The sequence below is a fragment of the Theropithecus gelada genome, chromosome 4 (assembly GCF_003255815.1).
Source record: "Theropithecus gelada isolate Dixy chromosome 4, Tgel_1.0, whole genome shotgun sequence".
Lineage (NCBI taxonomy): Eukaryota > Metazoa > Chordata > Mammalia > Primates > Cercopithecidae > Theropithecus > Theropithecus gelada.
In genome coordinates this window covers 45931021-45947633 of record NC_037671.1, presented here as the reverse complement: position 1 = coordinate 45947633, position 16613 = coordinate 45931021, and the positions used below count along the sequence as shown (strand labels likewise).

At 44.5% G+C, this 16613-nt stretch overlaps 2 protein-coding genes across 4 annotated transcripts in view; one reads left to right on the top strand and one right to left on the bottom strand.

Moving 5' to 3' along the window:
• The window catches only part of POLH (DNA polymerase eta), a 37077-nt gene extending 34035 nt beyond the window's left edge, over window positions 1-3042 (bottom strand). For 2 of the 3 annotated variants that reach the window (XM_025381733.1, XM_025381735.1), the window contains exon 1: window positions 2672-3042. The gene's annotated coding sequence lies outside the window, so the exon portion shown is untranslated. The remainder of the gene's footprint in view (window positions 1-2671) is intronic. The other variant, XM_025381734.1, reaches the window with a different exon arrangement.
• The window catches only part of XPO5 (exportin 5), a 53606-nt gene continuing 40035 nt past the window's right edge, over window positions 3043-16613 (top strand). Inside the window, exons 1-8 of the mRNA XM_025381732.1 lie at window positions 3043-3365; window positions 5348-5469; window positions 6394-6466; window positions 8642-8779; window positions 8945-9127; window positions 10984-11010; window positions 12301-12486; window positions 13926-14002. Coding sequence (XP_025237517.1) covers window positions 3261-3365; window positions 5348-5469; window positions 6394-6466; window positions 8642-8779; window positions 8945-9127; window positions 10984-11010; window positions 12301-12486; window positions 13926-14002 — 911 coding nt within the window. The 5' untranslated portion in view covers window positions 3043-3260. The remainder of the gene's footprint in view (window positions 3366-5347; window positions 5470-6393; window positions 6467-8641; window positions 8780-8944; window positions 9128-10983; window positions 11011-12300; window positions 12487-13925; window positions 14003-16613) is intronic.

The following is a 16613-nucleotide window of genomic DNA, read 5'->3' as shown; positions in this document are numbered from 1 at the left end:
TTTTTGTATTTTTAGTAGAGACAGGGTTTCACCACCTTAGCCAAGATGGTCTCAATCTCCTGACCTTGTGATCCGCCCGCCTCGGCCTCCCAAAGTGCTAGGATTACAGGCATAGCCACCTCACCCGGCCTGGACAGTTATTTTGAGAATGCCTCTTAATTGGGTTTGTCTGGTGTTTTCTCATGATCAAGATTATGCATTTTTGGCAAGAATATAATGGCAGTGATGGGGGGGAATACATGCTGTCAATATATCTTATTACCTATTTAACCATGATTAGTGAAATGTTTTTTGCCACATTTGTCATTATAAAGTTGCTATTTTCCTTTTGTAACTTAAAAATATCAAAGATACTTTCAGACAGCAAACATTCTGTTTCTCTTCAATCTTTCAATCATTAAGCACCCATCAGTGGCTCTTGCCTGTAACAATTACTTTGTAGCATTCTGTGATTTTTCTATTAATGTAAATTTCTTAAACACAAAAGAAAACTCAATCTAACATAAACATACAAAAAGGTACAAATGGTAGCTTGGAAGAACAAACCTTGGCTTGAGGGTGGATGCCAACTATTATTTAACATTTTTAGTAATCTGGAAGAACTACAAAGCAGTGGCTCCCAAAATTTGCTATACATTAAAATCACCTGGGAACTTTTACTTTTTTTTTTTTTTTTTTTTTTTGAGACAAGAGTCTCGCTCTGTCGCCCAGGCTGGAGTGCAGTCGCACAATCTCGGTTCACTGCAATCTCCGCCTCCCAGGTTCAGGCCATTCTCCTGCCTCAGCCTCCGCCTCCCGAGTAGCTGGGATTACACATGTGCGTACCACCCCGCCCAGCCTTTTTGTATTTTCAGTAAAGAAGGGGTTTTGCCATGTTGGTCAGGCTGCTTTAAATACTATTGATATTTGACTTCCACAACTGTATATACTAACTTAATCGGTATGGGTATGACCTGGGCATGGGCGCTCAGCCTGGCATGGGGATTTTTGTTTTGTTGTTTTTTTCCTAGACATAGTCTCGGTCTGTCACCCAGGCTGGAGTGCAGTGGCGAGATCTCAGATCACTGCAACCTCCACCTCCCAGATTCAAGCGATTCCTCTGCCTCAGCCTCCCCAGTAGTGGGGACTACATGCGTGTGCCACCACGCCCGGCTAATTTTTTGTATTTTTAGTAGAGACAGGGTTTCACCGTGTTAGGTGAAACGGTCTCGATCAGGATGGTCTCTATCTCCTGACCTAGTGATCCGCCCGACTCTGCCCCCCAAAGTGCTGGGATTACAGGCGTGAGCCACCGCGCCCGGACGGAGATTTTTAAAAGCTCTCCAGTTAATTCCAATATGCAGCAGTTTGGGAGCCAAGATCTACATAAGACAATCGAAACACCAGCAATCCATGATTTAAATACGAGAAACACAGGTTATACAGTTGAGTGAGCACCCAACTGTATTCTAAAAAAAGTATTTCAAAAACTAACAACTACCTTGAAAAAAAACGTCTTACAACTGCAAAGCAGGAGGGTGAGTGGAAAGAAAAATAATTGAAATCACAGTAGTCAAAGCATTAATTCCTTATAAATTCCAATCGACCACTCGCCTAAAACAGGCAGAATGTGATACTTTAAACATTTACCAGTTAAAACCATAACATGCCAGAAATCCCTTTACTTTGAAGGGGCTTTTCTGTAGTACTGGAACAGATTGAGCCAACGAATAGTATTGTCACAAAAAAAACACGGGCTAAGCACCATATTAGGTCCAAATACCAGAAGTGGAGCAGGAATAGGAAACGGTGATTTAAGTTCAGCAAACCATTTACTAAGCACACAATCACAAAAACAGACATGCAGACTTTAACAGATAATAAAGCTTTTGAGGTTTTCCGTTTATGTATTTACTCGAGAAAGCAAGAGCTTTATTTATTTATTTTTGAGACGGAGTTTCGCTCTGTCGCCCGGGCTGGAGTGCAATGGCTCCAACTCGTCTCACTGAAACCTCCGCCTCCCGGGTTCAAGCGATTCTCCCATCTCAACCTCCTGAGTAGCTGGGGTTACAGGCGCGCGACGCCACGCCTGTATAAAAATACTAAAAATGCAAAAATAATTTTTGTATTTTTAATAGAGATGGCGTTTCATCATGTTAGCGAAACTCCAGGCTGGTCTCGAACTCCTGACCTGGGTGATCTGCCCGCCTCGGCCTCCCAAAGTGCTGGGATTACAGGCGTGAGCCACCGCGACCGGCCAAGAGCTTTATAAAGATGGAAAACGAAGCAGACTTTCTGCCCAAGCCAATGCTTTTGGATAAGGATTACACTACTTTGAAATCTTACGTATAGCACTTGGCCAACTATCAAAACTGCACAAACCTTCACTAATTGCATTATTCCCTTTAACATCTCGAGTTACCCTAATCCGCACAAAACAAGTTTAGTGCCCACCAGGTAATAATACATTCAGGAAAATAATTCCAAGACAGAGGTTTAAGAACTACAGAGAAAAACATACTTTTTTCTACAAGAAAAATCTTAAGAGGACAGTACCAGGGCCTTATCTCTGTTAGCATGATTTATATTTCACGTAACGTTGGCCCAGTCACTGCTACATTATAAAACCAATAGCCAAGGCAACATAGAAAGTCTGAACACACTGACAGCGAACGGTTCTAAATTTTCTTACCAAGGTAACAAACACCTGGCAAAACTGCCAGCAGCGGGTGCCGCAAATGCTGGGCTCGGGGTCCACTGGAAGGAAAACGGAAGGGCTCTTGAATATCTTTTCGCCTTTCTGGGAGCAGGCCAGTGAGTTTCGAGCGAGATTTGTTCGCTGTGACGACGGAGAAACCGAGAAGGGGTCGTAAAGGAGCTTGCCCCGGCAACCGCCCCCAGCAGCAAAAAGCCGAGAGCTTCACGCCCAGCTACGAAGCTGCCAGACTGAGGTCAGACAGCGCGCGCGCTATGAAGGGCCGTTGACGCGGCTGCGCACCGCGGCCCTTCCGCTTCCCGCCCCGCCCATCCAGGCTCAACCTTCACCCGGGAGCCGCCACTTCCGCGGGCGCGTGCGCAGTGGCGGGCCGGGCGCGTGCGCAGCGCCGGCATCTTCCCAGCGCGAGCTGGTGCTCACGCTCCTCCTCCAGCTTCCCACCCCCGCTTGCCAGCAGCGGCCAGGTACCAACGGGTGGTCTCGCCGAGGGAGCTGTCGTGCCTCGCGGTCCCGGGACTGCAGTGGTGTGCGCTCTCGGCGCGTGGCGCTAGGCGTGGCGCTAGGCATGGCGATGGATCAAGTAAACGCGCTGTGCGAGCAGCTGGTGAAAGCGGTGACGGTCATGATGGACCCCAACTCCACCCAGCGGTACCGGCTGGAAGCCCTCAAGGTAGCTGGGGTCCTGGCGTCCTGGGGCGATCCCGACACTCTCTCCCAGCCCCAGCAGCTCCGGTGCCGCCTGTAACTGGGGTAGTCTCCCGCCCACGCGGCCCCTGGACCTCCTTTTCCAACTCTTCGGGACCTTCCCTTCGCGGCCCTCTGCGCCTCTCCCAAACCCCCGCCTTCTCTACTCGCTGTTCCTGTCCTTTGCCTGGGACACTCCGGTCCCTAGCTGCTTCTCATCTCGCCGCTGCTTCCCACAGCCCTCTCCTCCCCCTGTCCTCTCTTTGCACTCTTGTTCGCAACACAACCCTCGCCCATTTTCGTTCCCCAAACCCGACATCCCCTCGCCTTCCCGAGGCGCACGTGTAGATCCCGCCCCCAACACCAGCTTCATTCTTTATGGTCTCCCTTGCACTAAACGTTTTCTTGCTGGCTCACTCCTCTTACCCGAACTGACCGAGCTCCAGCCCCTCTAGTACCCTTATGTTTATATCCTTTAACATCTCTCGCTAACTTTCGTTTGTGTCTTGGACATTTTCTGAGGAAATTCTCGCACCCCTACTTCTCCCATGTTTTTGAATGTGATATTTTTAGGCTATTTTGCGCAAAGATAATTTCTACCACTTACTTTGCATTTTAACAAGGGCACTTTGGTTTCCTGAAAGTAGTTTGCTTGAGACCCGAATGCTCTGCTCTTGGGACTGACGTATGTTGCAGTTTGAGGGTCCTAATACAATTCAAGCTTACTTACCCACAAAACAACGTGTGTGGGCTGTGAGAAATGGCCATTTAGGAGAAAATACTTGTGCTGTACATTTTTAAAGTGATGTTAACTTCAAAAAAGAGAGTGACCACCACTTGGAGGAAATGTTACAATACGTGTATGTATGCCACAGGGTTTGGAGTCAGAAACAGTTGGCTTCTATTAGTTTGGTTTTTATTATTAATATTTAAAGTAGACACAAAAGTGGGGAGAATACGACAGTGATTCTGCATGTTCCTGTCACTTAAATTCAGCAATTAAAGATTTTACCACATTTGCTTTTTCCACCGCCTGTCCTCTCTCCCTGCCTCGAAGGTTTTTAAAAGAAACCCTAGAAATTGTTATTTCACCCCTATGTACATCGGTGGATGTCTCTAACAAAAAATTTCTTATTCCTTTGGGTCCATTTTTTTCCAACACTAGTAGGGCTACTGTTGGCCACAGCATGGAAAAAATCTGGAACCATCACACTGGAAGAAATGTTTATCAATTCTTTACTGATAATATATATATGATATATATACATAAAATAGAGTGGACACCACTCGGAGGAAATGTATATATATAACATTTTATACATTTTTATATTTGTATATTAAATATATATTTTAAAAACAACTGTGCTTGGAGATCCATATAATATTGATCTAGGTTTTGCAACTTAAACATATAGCTTAGGTTGGAATTTCCTTTTGAGTTAGGGTCTCACTCTGGTTGTCCAGGGTGGCGTGCAGTGGTGAGATCTTGGCTCACTCCAGCCTTGACTTCCCGAGCTCAGGTGATTCTCCCACTACTTCAGCCTCCTGAGTAGTAGCTGGGACTATAGGTGCCTGCCACCATGCCCGACTAATTTTTAAAAATATTTTTAGGCTGGCATAGTGGCTCACACCTGTAATCCCAGCACTTTGGGAGGCTGAGGCAGGAGAATTGCTTGAACCTGGGGGGCAGAGGTTGCAGTGAGCCGAGATCATGCCAGTGCACTCCAGCCTGGGGGACAGAGTGAGACTCCGTCTCAAAAAAAAAAAAAAAAATCTATATTTAGTAGAGATGGGGTTTCACAATGTTGCCTAGGCTAGTCTCAAACTCCTAGACTCAAGTTGTCCACCCATCTTGGCCTCCCAGAGTCCTGGGACAGGTGTGGCCCTGGTTGGAGTTTCTTAAGATGAAATTCTTTAGTTCCTATTCTCTCAGCCCTCCAAAGGAAACACTAACTTTTCTTCTTTCAGTTTTGTGAAGAATTTAAAGAAAAGTGTCCTATCTGTGTCCCCTGTGGCTTGAGGTTGGCTGAGAAAACACAGATTGCCATCGTCAGACATTTTGGCCTTCAGATCCTGGAACACGTTGTCAAGTAAGGAGCTCTTGGACATTACCACTGAAGTCTGAGAGAACATATTTTTATATCTTATATAACCTATAGAGATGCTGTTTAGGTGAGTAGAGAAGAGCAGTCTCCAAGAAGAAAGGAATGATCCCCTAGATGTTATCAGAACCTCACAGGAGCTCTCATTCAAGATTTAACCTTTCTTTTCTTAAGTTTCTTCATCCATGTAAAGTGTGTGGTACATATTACCCATTCAACAATTATTACCTGCCATTTAGCCAATACTTACTGAGCTCTGACTATGTGCCAGTAGCCCTAGAAGCCTTTTTAGAGTAATGCAATGTATAGGTCAGTAAATCTCTCATTAGGCACTGGGGCTTTCTTTTTTCTCTCTCTCTTTCTGAGTTTGTGTGCTTTCTCTGGGTAGTACATCCAAAGTAGGATTATATGAGAATAACTGAAAACCCCTCCTAACTTGATTGTCCTACCCTCAACACCTGCCAGAAGAGGTAGCCTTCAAGACTTAGCCATAGTTTTTCTGGAATTATTTTGTAAGCCAGCACAAAAAATGAGTGATGTCAAAACTGCATTTTCTGAAAAGCAAGTACATTGCTTGCACTTGTTGGAGTACGTTGTTGGAGTTGACCTAGATGTATATTCAATTTTGGCCCATCAATAAAATCATGAGGAGAAACTGATGTGTGGTACAAATCTTGTGCAGATTCCAGCTAATGGACCACTGCATATATAAAACCTTTTCCCAAGAATTTTTCTGTTAATATTTTGGTTAAATGTAGATCATTTTTGTCCATTTGTTGACGGGTACAAAATCAAAAGTATAATTTCGTAATGAAATCTCCAGTGGAATCAAATGTAGAAATTAGTGCTATTCTCTTGTAAAGGCAAGACTTCTAAAGTGGTTCTATTGACTTTATGCATTTTGGTGGCCAGGTTTCGGTGGAACGGCATGTCTCGATTGGAGAAGGTCTATCTGAAGAACAGTGTCATGGAGCTGATTGCAAATGTAAGGAACGGGTGGTTGGGAGACATGTTTCCAAGGTAGTTTAGGCAAAGCGTGACTTCTTCAATAGAGAGTTTGTGTAAAAATTCACTGGTTCTAAATAGGTCAGACAGCACAAGAAATCATAATTCAGGCCAGGCACAGTGACTCACAACTGTAATTCCAGCACTTTGGGAAGCCGAGGTAGGAGGATCACCTGCGTCTAAGAATTCGAGAGCAGCTTGGGCAATGCAGTGAGACCCCATCTCTACCAAAAATACAAAAATTAGCTGAGCGTGGTGGCCCATGCCTGTAGTCCCAGCTACTCAGGAGGCTGAGGTGGGAGGATTGCCTGAGCCCAGGAGGTCCAGGCTGTAGTGAGCTGCGATGGTGCCATGGCACTCCAACCTGTGCAACAGAGCAAGACTCTATCTCAAAAAAAAAAAAAAAAAAAAAAAAAACAGCATAATTCAGTATATGTCTCTTACTAGGTTTGATTAATCACTCTTATGGATTAACTTCTATTTTTTAAATTATAAAGACAGGGCAGAGAGGATTAAATATTTTCAACAAATCAGTAAGATTCTTAGATCTAAATCAGATTGAAACACTGTCTATTTTATTTTCTTTTATTCCGAACAACTGCTGTGTGATACTAGTGATGAAAAAGATGCAGAGGTCGGGCACGGTGGCTCAAGCCTGTAATCCCAGCACTTTGGGAGGCCGAGACGGGCGGATCACAAGGTCAGGAGATCGAGACCATCCTGGCTAACACGGTGAACCCCCGTCTCTACTAAAAAAAAATACAAAAAACTAGCCGGGCAAGGTGGTGGGCGCCTGTAGTCCCAGCTACTTGGGAGGCTGAGGCAGGAGAATGGCGTAAACCCAGGAGGCGGAGCTTGCAGTGAGCTGAGATCCGGCCACTGCACTCCAGCCTGGGCGACAGAGCGAGACTCCGTCTCAACAAAAAAAAAAAAAAAAGAAAAAAAAGAAAAAGGTGCAGAATTTTAAGTATGCGGGATGAATTTGTTTCAAGTATTAGAATATGACTTTTTCTTTTTTTTTTTGTTTGACACAGGGTCTCTGTTGCTCAGGCTAGATTGCATTAGCATGATCATAGCTCACTACAGCGTTGAACTCCTGGGCTCAAGTGATCTTCTCGCTTTAGTCTACCAAGTAGCTGGGATTATAGGCATGTGGTACCATGCCCAGCTAATTTTGTTTTTGTCTTTAAAGAGACAGGGTCGGCCGGGCGCGGTGGCTCAAGCCTGTAATCCCAGCACTTTGGGAGGCCGAGATGGGCGGATCACGAGGTCAGGAGATCGAGACCATCCTGGCTAACATGGTGAAACCCCGTCTCTACTAAGAAATACAAAAAAATAGCCGGGCGAGGTGGCAGCGCCTGTAGTCCCAGCTACTCGGGAGGCTGAGGCCAGAGAATGGCGTGAAGCCGGGAGGCGGAGCTTGCAGTGAGCTGAGATCCGGCCACTGCACTCCAGCCTGGGCGACAGCGCGAGACTCCGTCTCAAAAAAAAAAAAAAGAGACAGGGTCTCACTATGTTTCCCAAGCTAGTCTGGTCTCAAACCCCTGGCCTCAAGCAATCCTCCCACCTTAGCTTTCCAAAATACTGAGATTACAGGTGTGATGACTGGATGACTGTCTCTTTAAACACAAAACAGAATATGTGACTTTAAACATGTTCAAAATTGTAGCCTTTTTTCTTTCTTGTTTTTTTTTTAAATAAAAGACATGAAAGATGGAATCTGTATCTTCTAATACTTCTGCGTCTTCTAGTATTAGAACTATTGGTAAAATATTCATTTGCTCCTTCATACCCTTCCATTTTACCAGCTACTCACTATACTCCTTATTTCTATACTCTTCCTCCCTGGCCTTCTGCAAACTGAAACAGTCAATATGAGAATCTTTTCATTTTGTAAAGAATAATGATGTCATCGTAGCTCTCTATATGACAGCCTTTTTATTAGGTGATGCAACCCTCACTTAACCTTTAAGTGGAAGAATGATTAGTGAGAATGCAGGACAGGTGACTCAGGCATGAAGAACAGGTTCGTTTGTTCTGTTTGGTTTAAAAGTAGGCCTGCTGATAAATTTTGTACAACTCTACAGCCCGGCTTTTTTCTGGAATTCTGGAATCCCGTCTTGCATATCTCTTAATATCTCTTGTTCTTTTTCAGGGAACATTGAACATTTTGGAAGAAGAGAACCATATTAAAGATGCTCTGTCTCGAATTGTAGTAGAAATGATCAAGCGAGAGTGGCCACAGCATTGGCCTGACATGCTAATAGAATTGGACATTCTTTCCAAACAAGGGGTATGAAACACAGCTGTATCAGTTTGGTATACTTTTCCTTGGAACAAACTTCAGGGTTGTTTGATTTTGTTTGTGGGTTTTTTTTGGCAACAGAAAATAGCCTTTGGATATACATAAAATGAAAAGATATTTTAATTTTTAACTAGCTTATTTCTGTTGGTGTAGGAAACACAGACAGAATTGGTGATGTTTATCCTTTTGCGACTGGCAGAGGATGTAGTGACTTTTCAGACACTTCCCCCTCAAAGAAGAAGGGACATCCAGCAAACATTAACCCAGAACATGGAAAGGATCTTCAGTTTTCTGCTTAACACACTTCAAGAAAATGTAAACAAGTACCAGCAAGTGGTAAGGGATACCCCTACCTATAAAATTTGTATTTTCCAATATGTTTTTGATTAATCTTACAGTAAGGAACTAGGGTGTCTAGGTCAGCAAAATGAAAGCCTATTTTATAAGCAAAAAAGTAAAAAACTAGGAAATGACAGAAAAGCTAGAGCTCATTTTCTTTCTTTTTTTTTTTTAAAAAAAAAAGGGATCTCGGCTTACTGCAGCCTCCACCTCCTGGGTTCAAGCAATTCTCCTGCTTCAACCTCCCAAGTAGTGGGGACTACAGGCATGTGCCACCACGGCCAGCTAATTTTTGTATTTTTAGTAGAGATGGAGTTTTGCCCTGTTAGCAAGGCTGGTCTCAAACTCCTGACCTCAGGTGGTCTACCTACCTTGCTCTTGCAAAGTGCTGGGATTACAGGTGTGAGCTACTGCGCCCAGCCCTAGGTGTTATTCTTATTTTCAGAAATTCCTTATGAAAATACTAATTTTTGAGGCCGGGTGTGGTGGCTCATGCCTGTAATCCTAGCACTTTGGGAGGCCAAGGCAGGCGGATCACAAGGTCAGGAGATCGAGACCATCCTGACGAACATGGTGAAACCCCGTCTCTCCTAAAAATACAAAAAAATTAGCCGGCCGTGCTAGCGGTTGCCTGTAGTCCCAGCTACTCAGGAGGCTGAGGCAGGAGAATGGCATGAACCCAGGGGGCGGAGCTTGCAGTGAGCCAGATTGCGCCACTGCACTCCAGCCTGGGTGACAGAGTGAGACTCCATCTCAAAAAAGAAAGAAAGAAAAAGAAGATACAGTTTATTTATTTGATTTTTTGGAGAGGAAGCCTCACTCTGTCACCCTGGCTGGACTGCAATGGCACAATCTCAGCTCACTGCAACCTCCGCCTCCTGGGTGCAAGCGATTATCCTGCCTTAGCCTCCCAAGTAGCTTAGATTACAGGCGCATGCCACCATGCCTATCTGATTTTTGTATTTTAGTAGAGATGGAGTTCACCATGTTGGTCAGGCTGGTCTTGAACTCCTGACCTCAAATAATCCACCTGCCTTGGTCTCCCAAAATGCTGGGATTGTAGGCGTGAGCCACCATGCCTGGCCTAATTTTATATGCTTGTAAGTTAACATTATGTGCCTTTGTATGGATTTCAAATATGAGAATAAAACCATATTTGTATATTCACTGAATAGCCACTATTTTAATGTATTTAACATTGTGTGTGTGTATATTGTATATTCACTGAATAGCCACTATTTTAATGTATTTAACATTGTGTGTGTGTATATATATACACACACATATATATACACACACACACACATTTTTTGAGACAGAGTTTCACTTTTGTTGCCCAGGTTGGAGTGCCATCTCGGTTTACTGCAACCTCTGCCTCCCAGGTTCAAGTGATTTTCCCGCCTCAGCTTCCCAAGTAGTTGGGATTACAGGCATGCGCCACCACGCCTGGCTAATTTTTGTAATTTTAGTAGAGATGGGGTTTCACCATGTTGGCCAGGCTGGTCTCAAACTCCTGGCCTCAGGTGATCCACCCGCCTTGGCCTCCCAGACTGCTGGGATTTACAGGTGTGAGCCACCATGCTCAGCCAACATCCAGTATTTTTGAGTACGTGGTTTTCATATACTTATGCCATACATACATGATCATAAATTGTATTCATTTAATTATGCTTCTGACGTGTTCTCCCTAGGGGAATGTCAGTTATGCGTTCTTAGTAAAGTTGTGTTATTTTCCAAGATTAAAAATTGCATATATTTAAGAATCATTATTCAAGGGCATTGATTGGCAGGGGGTAGAAAGTTATGTGGCCTTTTGCTCATTAAAAACACTGGATCTTTGTACTTCCTTTCAGAAGACAGATACTTCTCAGGAGTCAAAGGTAAGAGCTCTTTGTAAGTTCGAAGGAGACCTTTGAACCTTTCAAGTGAGGGGATACGTGCAACTAGTGGATGGTGACCTCAGCCTTGCTTCTGTTGTATTGTTTTGGAGACAGGATCTTAGTCTGTTGCCTAGGCTGGAGTGCAGTTGTGTGGTCTCAGCTTACTGCACTCATGACCTCCCCAGCTCAAGTGATCCTCTCACCTCAACTTCATGAGTAGCTGGGAATATAGGTGCACACCACCATGCCCAGCTAATACTTTCTATAGAAACAGGGTCTCAGTGTGTTGCCCAGGCTGGTCTCAAACTCCTGGCTTCAAGTGATCCTCGAGCCTCGACCTCCCAAAGTGACTGTGGGCCACTGCGTCTGTCCTTTTTTTTTTTTTTTGAGATGGAGTCTCGCTCTGTCACCCAGGCTGTAGTCCTGTGGTGCAACCTCAGCTCACTGCAAGCTCCGCCTCCCAGGTTCATGCCATTCTCCAATAGCTGGGACTGCAGGTGCCCGCCACCATGCCCGGCTAATTTTTTTGTATTTTTAATAGAGATGCGGTTTCACCATGTTAGCCAGGATGGTCTCGATCTAACCTCGTGATCTACCTGCCTCAGCCTCCCAGAGTGCTGGGATTACAGGCATGAGCCACCGCGCCCAGCTTGTCCTTTGTTTTGTATTTGATTCCTGAGCTATAGTGGAAGGGAATTTAAAAAAAAACTTTTTTTTTTTTGGACACAGGGTCTTACTTTGTTACCCATGCTAGAGTATAGTGACTCATACATGACTCACTGCAGCTTCAACCTCCAGGGTTCAAGTGAGCCTTACCTCAGCCTCATGAGTAGCTGGGACTATAGACACACACCATCATGCCTGACTAATTTTTGTATTTTTTTTAGTTTGGATATTTTTTCTTTTTTTCTTTTTTTTTTTAATAGACACTACATTTTGCCATGTTGCCCAGGCTGGTCTTGAACTCCTGGGCTCAGTTGATCCACCCACCTTGGCTTCCCAAAGTGCTGGGATTACAGGTGTGTACCACTGCACCCAGCCTTGGGAAGTAAAATGATAAGATTTGGAGTTTTGTAAAAAAGATAAAATGGCCACACATGCCACTAGGATCTTATCGATGGATATTGAGAATGCCATTGTTTGAGAAGTGATTGTGTTCCCTACCTGTGACTGACATGAATATATACTTAAAAAATAATTTTCTTAGAATTAGAAAATAGGAGTTCAGTTATAACCACAGGTACCTTTTACTGAGGACTTCATGATCCAAAGTTATTTCTTTTCTGGTAGGCGCAAGCAAACTGTCGAGTAGGAGTTGCAGCATTGAATACTCTAGCAGGCTATATTGACTGGGTATCTATGAGTCACATCACTGCTGAAAACTGTAAACTCCTGGAGATACTGTGTTTGCTGTTGAATGAACAGGAACTTCAGTTGGGAGCTGCTGAGTGTCTTCTCATTGCAGTCAGCAGAAAAGTAAGTTACCACTTCAAACTGATTTATCCTCAGAGTCTCAGAAGTAGGCTGTATATGTGTTTAATTTCATGTTGTTGCAGAAAGTCATTTAAAGGTTTGGGTTTTTTTCCTTGGGGCCAATTTACCGCCTGCTTCCAACCCCCTTGGACAGGAGTTTGCCAATATTCAAGGGATCCTTTGGCAGAATATGGAGATTTGTCAGGCTACATGGTTCTCAAAACAGCCATGATACTTGGCAGTTTACAATTAATAGATAAAAGTAAATGTTTAAGTTTAAAGCTCGCTTGATGAATGTCAAGGAATCTTGGATGGTGGCTACATTGGGTTTATACCTGTCTTTTTTTTTTTTTTTTTTTTAATTGAAACAGTCTTGCTCTGTCCCCCAGGCTGGAGTGCAGTTGCATGATGTTGGCTCACTGCAACGTCCGCCTCCCGGGTTCAGGCGATTGTCTCAGCTCTGCCTCCCAAGTAGCTGGGACTATAGGCACATGCCACCATGCCCGACTAATTTTTGTATTTTTCAGTAGAGACGGGGCTTCGCCACATTAGTCAGGCTGGTCTCGAACTCCTGACCTCAAGTGATCTCTCCTCAGCCTCTTAAAGTGCTGGGATTACAGGCGTGAGCCACCGCGCCCAGCCTATATCTGTCTTGGCTAACCAATGGAACCATGACTCTTTTCTCCATGGGAATATTATCTACAAATGTAATTTACTTTGCTGTCATATCAGCATTATTGCCCAACACATTTATTTGTTTATTTATTTATTTATTTATTTGTTGAGACAGAGTCTTGTTCTGTTGTCTAGGCTGGAGTGCAGTGGCGCAATCTTGGCTTACTGCAACCTCTGCCCCCCGGGTTCAAGCAATTCTCCTGCCTCAGCCTCCTGAGTAGCTGGGATTACAGGTGTGTGCCACCACACCCAGCTAATTTTTGTATTGTTTAGTAGAGACGGGGTTTCACTATGTTGGCCAGGCTGGTCTCGAACTTTTGACCTCAAGTGATCCACCTGCTTTGGCCTCCCAAAGTGCTAGGATTACAGGTGTGAGCCACAGCGCCTGGCCTGATTTTTGTATCTTTAGTAGACATGGGGTTTCACCATGTTTGCCAGGCTGGTCTCGAACTCCTGATCTCAGGTGATCCTCCTGCCTCGTCCTCCCAAAGTGCTGGGATTACAGGCATGAGCCACCGCGCTTGGCCTGCCTAACACATTTAAAAATGTAAGTTTATGCTTCTTCACTAGATTGATAGTTTTGAGAAAAAATATGTAAGTTTATCCAGATTTCGTTTTAAAGAATTGGGCTTCTTTCTTAGTGTTTCACTAAACCCTGCGGTACATAAGAAATTATGAAGTCGATTTATTTGATTGTATGCTTATAGAAGATGTCGGTACTTTGAAGTATAGTTTATATGACTATGTTTCCCTAAAACTGGGTCTAGGGCAAGTTGGAAGACCGGAAGCCCTTGATGGTCTTATTTGGAGATGTTGCCATGCATTATATACTCTCCGCTGCACAGTGAGTATCTTTACTTTTCAATGTGTTTTCTAATTTCTTTGTCATTTTTCTATTTTATTTGGATATATCTGAAGTTTTTTTTTTTTTGAGATAGATCTCACTCTGTTACCCAGGCTGGAGTGCAGTGGCACAATCTCAGCTCATCACAACCCCTGTCTCCTGGGATCAAGCAATTCTCTTACCTCAGCCTCTTGAGTAGCTGGGATTACAGGTGCACCACCATGCCTGGTGAATTTTTCTATTTTTAGTAGAGAGAGGGTTTTGCCATGTTGACCACGCTGGTCTCGAACTCCTGACCTCAGGTGGTCTGCCTGTCTCAGTCTCCCAAAGTGCTGGGATTACAGGCGTGAGCCCCTATGCCCACCTTAAGTTCTTATTTAAATGGTAGCTGTCAATCGACAGTGTTTTTGGATAAGAAAATGAGGCATTGGCCGCATGTGGTGACTAACACCTGTAATCCCAGCACTTTGGGAGGCCAAGGCAGGTGGATCACTTGAGGCCAGGAGTTTGAGACCAGCCTGGCCAACATGGTGAAACCCCATCTTTACTAAAAATACAAAAATTAGTCAGGCGTGGTGGCGCACGCCTGTAATTCCAGCTACTCAGGAGGCTGAGGCAGGAGAATATCTTGAATCTGGGAGGCAGAGGTTGCTGTGAGCCAAGATCATGCCACTGCACTCCAGCCTGGGCAACGAAGTGAGACTGTCTCAAAGAAAAAAAAAAAAAAGAAAAGAAGGCAGTAATGACCAAATGTGGTAGCTAATATTTGTAACCTCAGCACTTAGGGAGGCCAAGGTGGAAGGATTGATTGAGTCAGGAGTTTAAGACCAATCTGAGTAATATGGCGGGAATCCATCTGTACAAAAAAATACAGAAATTAGTCGGGTGTGGTGGTATGTGCACTTGTAGTCCCAGCTACTCAGAAGGCTTAGGTGGGAGGATCACTAGAGCCGGGAGGTCCAGGCAACCGTGAACCATGATAGTGCCACTGCACTCTAGCCTGAGCAACAGACTGAGACCTTGTCTCAAAAAAATAGTTTTAAAAAGTTTATAAAGTTAAAAAGTTACAGTAAGCTAAGCTAAAGGTAATTCATTATTGAAGAAAGGAAGTTTTTTTTGGCCGGGGGGGACGGAGTTGTACTCTTGTTGGCCAGGCTAGGGTGCAATGATGCGATCTGGGCTCACTGCAACCTCTGCCTCCCAGGTTCAAGCAGTTCTCCTGCCTCAGCCTCCCAGGTAGCTGGGATTACAGGCATGCTCCACCATACCCAGCTAATTTTGTATTTTTAGTAGAGACAGGGTTTCTCCCTGTTGGTCAGGCTGGTCTCAAACTCCTGACCTCAGGTGATCTACTCGCCTCAGCCTCCCAAAGTGCTGGGATTATAGGCATGAACCACCGCGCCTGGCTGGAAAATTTTTAAAATAAATTTAGCGGGCCAGGTACGGTGGGTCACGCTTGTGATCACAGCACGTTGGGAGGCCAAGGCAGATGGATCACCTGAGGTCAGGAGTTTGAGACCAGCCTGGCCTGGCCAACGTGGTGAAACCCCATCTCTACTAAAAGTACAAAAATTAGCTGCATGTGGTGGCACACATCTGTAGTCCTAGCTACTTGGGAAGCTTGAGGCAGGAGATCGCTTGAACCTGGGAGGCGAAAGTTACAGTAAGCCAGGATTGTGCCCCTGCACTCCAGCTTAGGCAACAGAGTGAGACTTCATCTCTAAATAAATAAATTTAGTTTAGCCTAAGGGTACAGTATTTATAAAGTCTACAGTAGGGTCCAGTAATGTCCTAGGCTTCCACATTCACTCACCACTCACTCTGGACTCACCCAGTACAGTTTTCATTCATGGTAAGTGCCTTCTACAGGTGTACCTTTTTTTTATCATTTATACCATATTTTTACTGTACTTTTTCTGTATTTAGATACACAAATACTTACCGTCGTGTTACAATTGCCTGCAGTATTGGCTATAGTAACATGCTATAGAGGTTTGTAGCCTATGAGCAATAGACTATGCCATATAGCCTAGATGTGTAATAGGCTATTCCTGTCGTGTAAATTTGTGTAAGTACACTCTATGATGTTCAAACGGTGATGAAATCACCTAACGATGCATTTCTCAGTACACATCCCCAGTCATTAAGTGATGCATGACTGTTAGGGCTTCCACATACTTTCTTCCAGTTGCTCTAGAAAATTCTTTTTTTTTTTTTTTTTTTTTTGAGACGGAGTCTCGCTCTGTAGCCCAGGCTGGAGTGCAGTGGCCGGATCTCAGCTCACTGCAAGCTCCGCCTCCCGGGTTCACGCCATTCTCCGGCCTCAGCCTCCCGAGTAGCTGGGACTACAGGTCTAAAGCAAGGCCGGGCGCAATGGTTCATGCCTGTAATCCCCGTACTTTGGGAGGGCAAGCCGTGAAGAATTGCTTGGACCCGGAAGTTCAAGTCTGGGCAACATGGCAAGACCTCATCCCTACAAGAAATCAAAATAAATTAGCTGGGTATGGTGGCATGCGCCATAGTCCCAGGTACTCAGGAGGCTGCGGTGAGAGGATCCCTTGAAGCCCATTAGTTTGAGGCTACAGTGAGCCATGTTTGAGCCACTGTACTC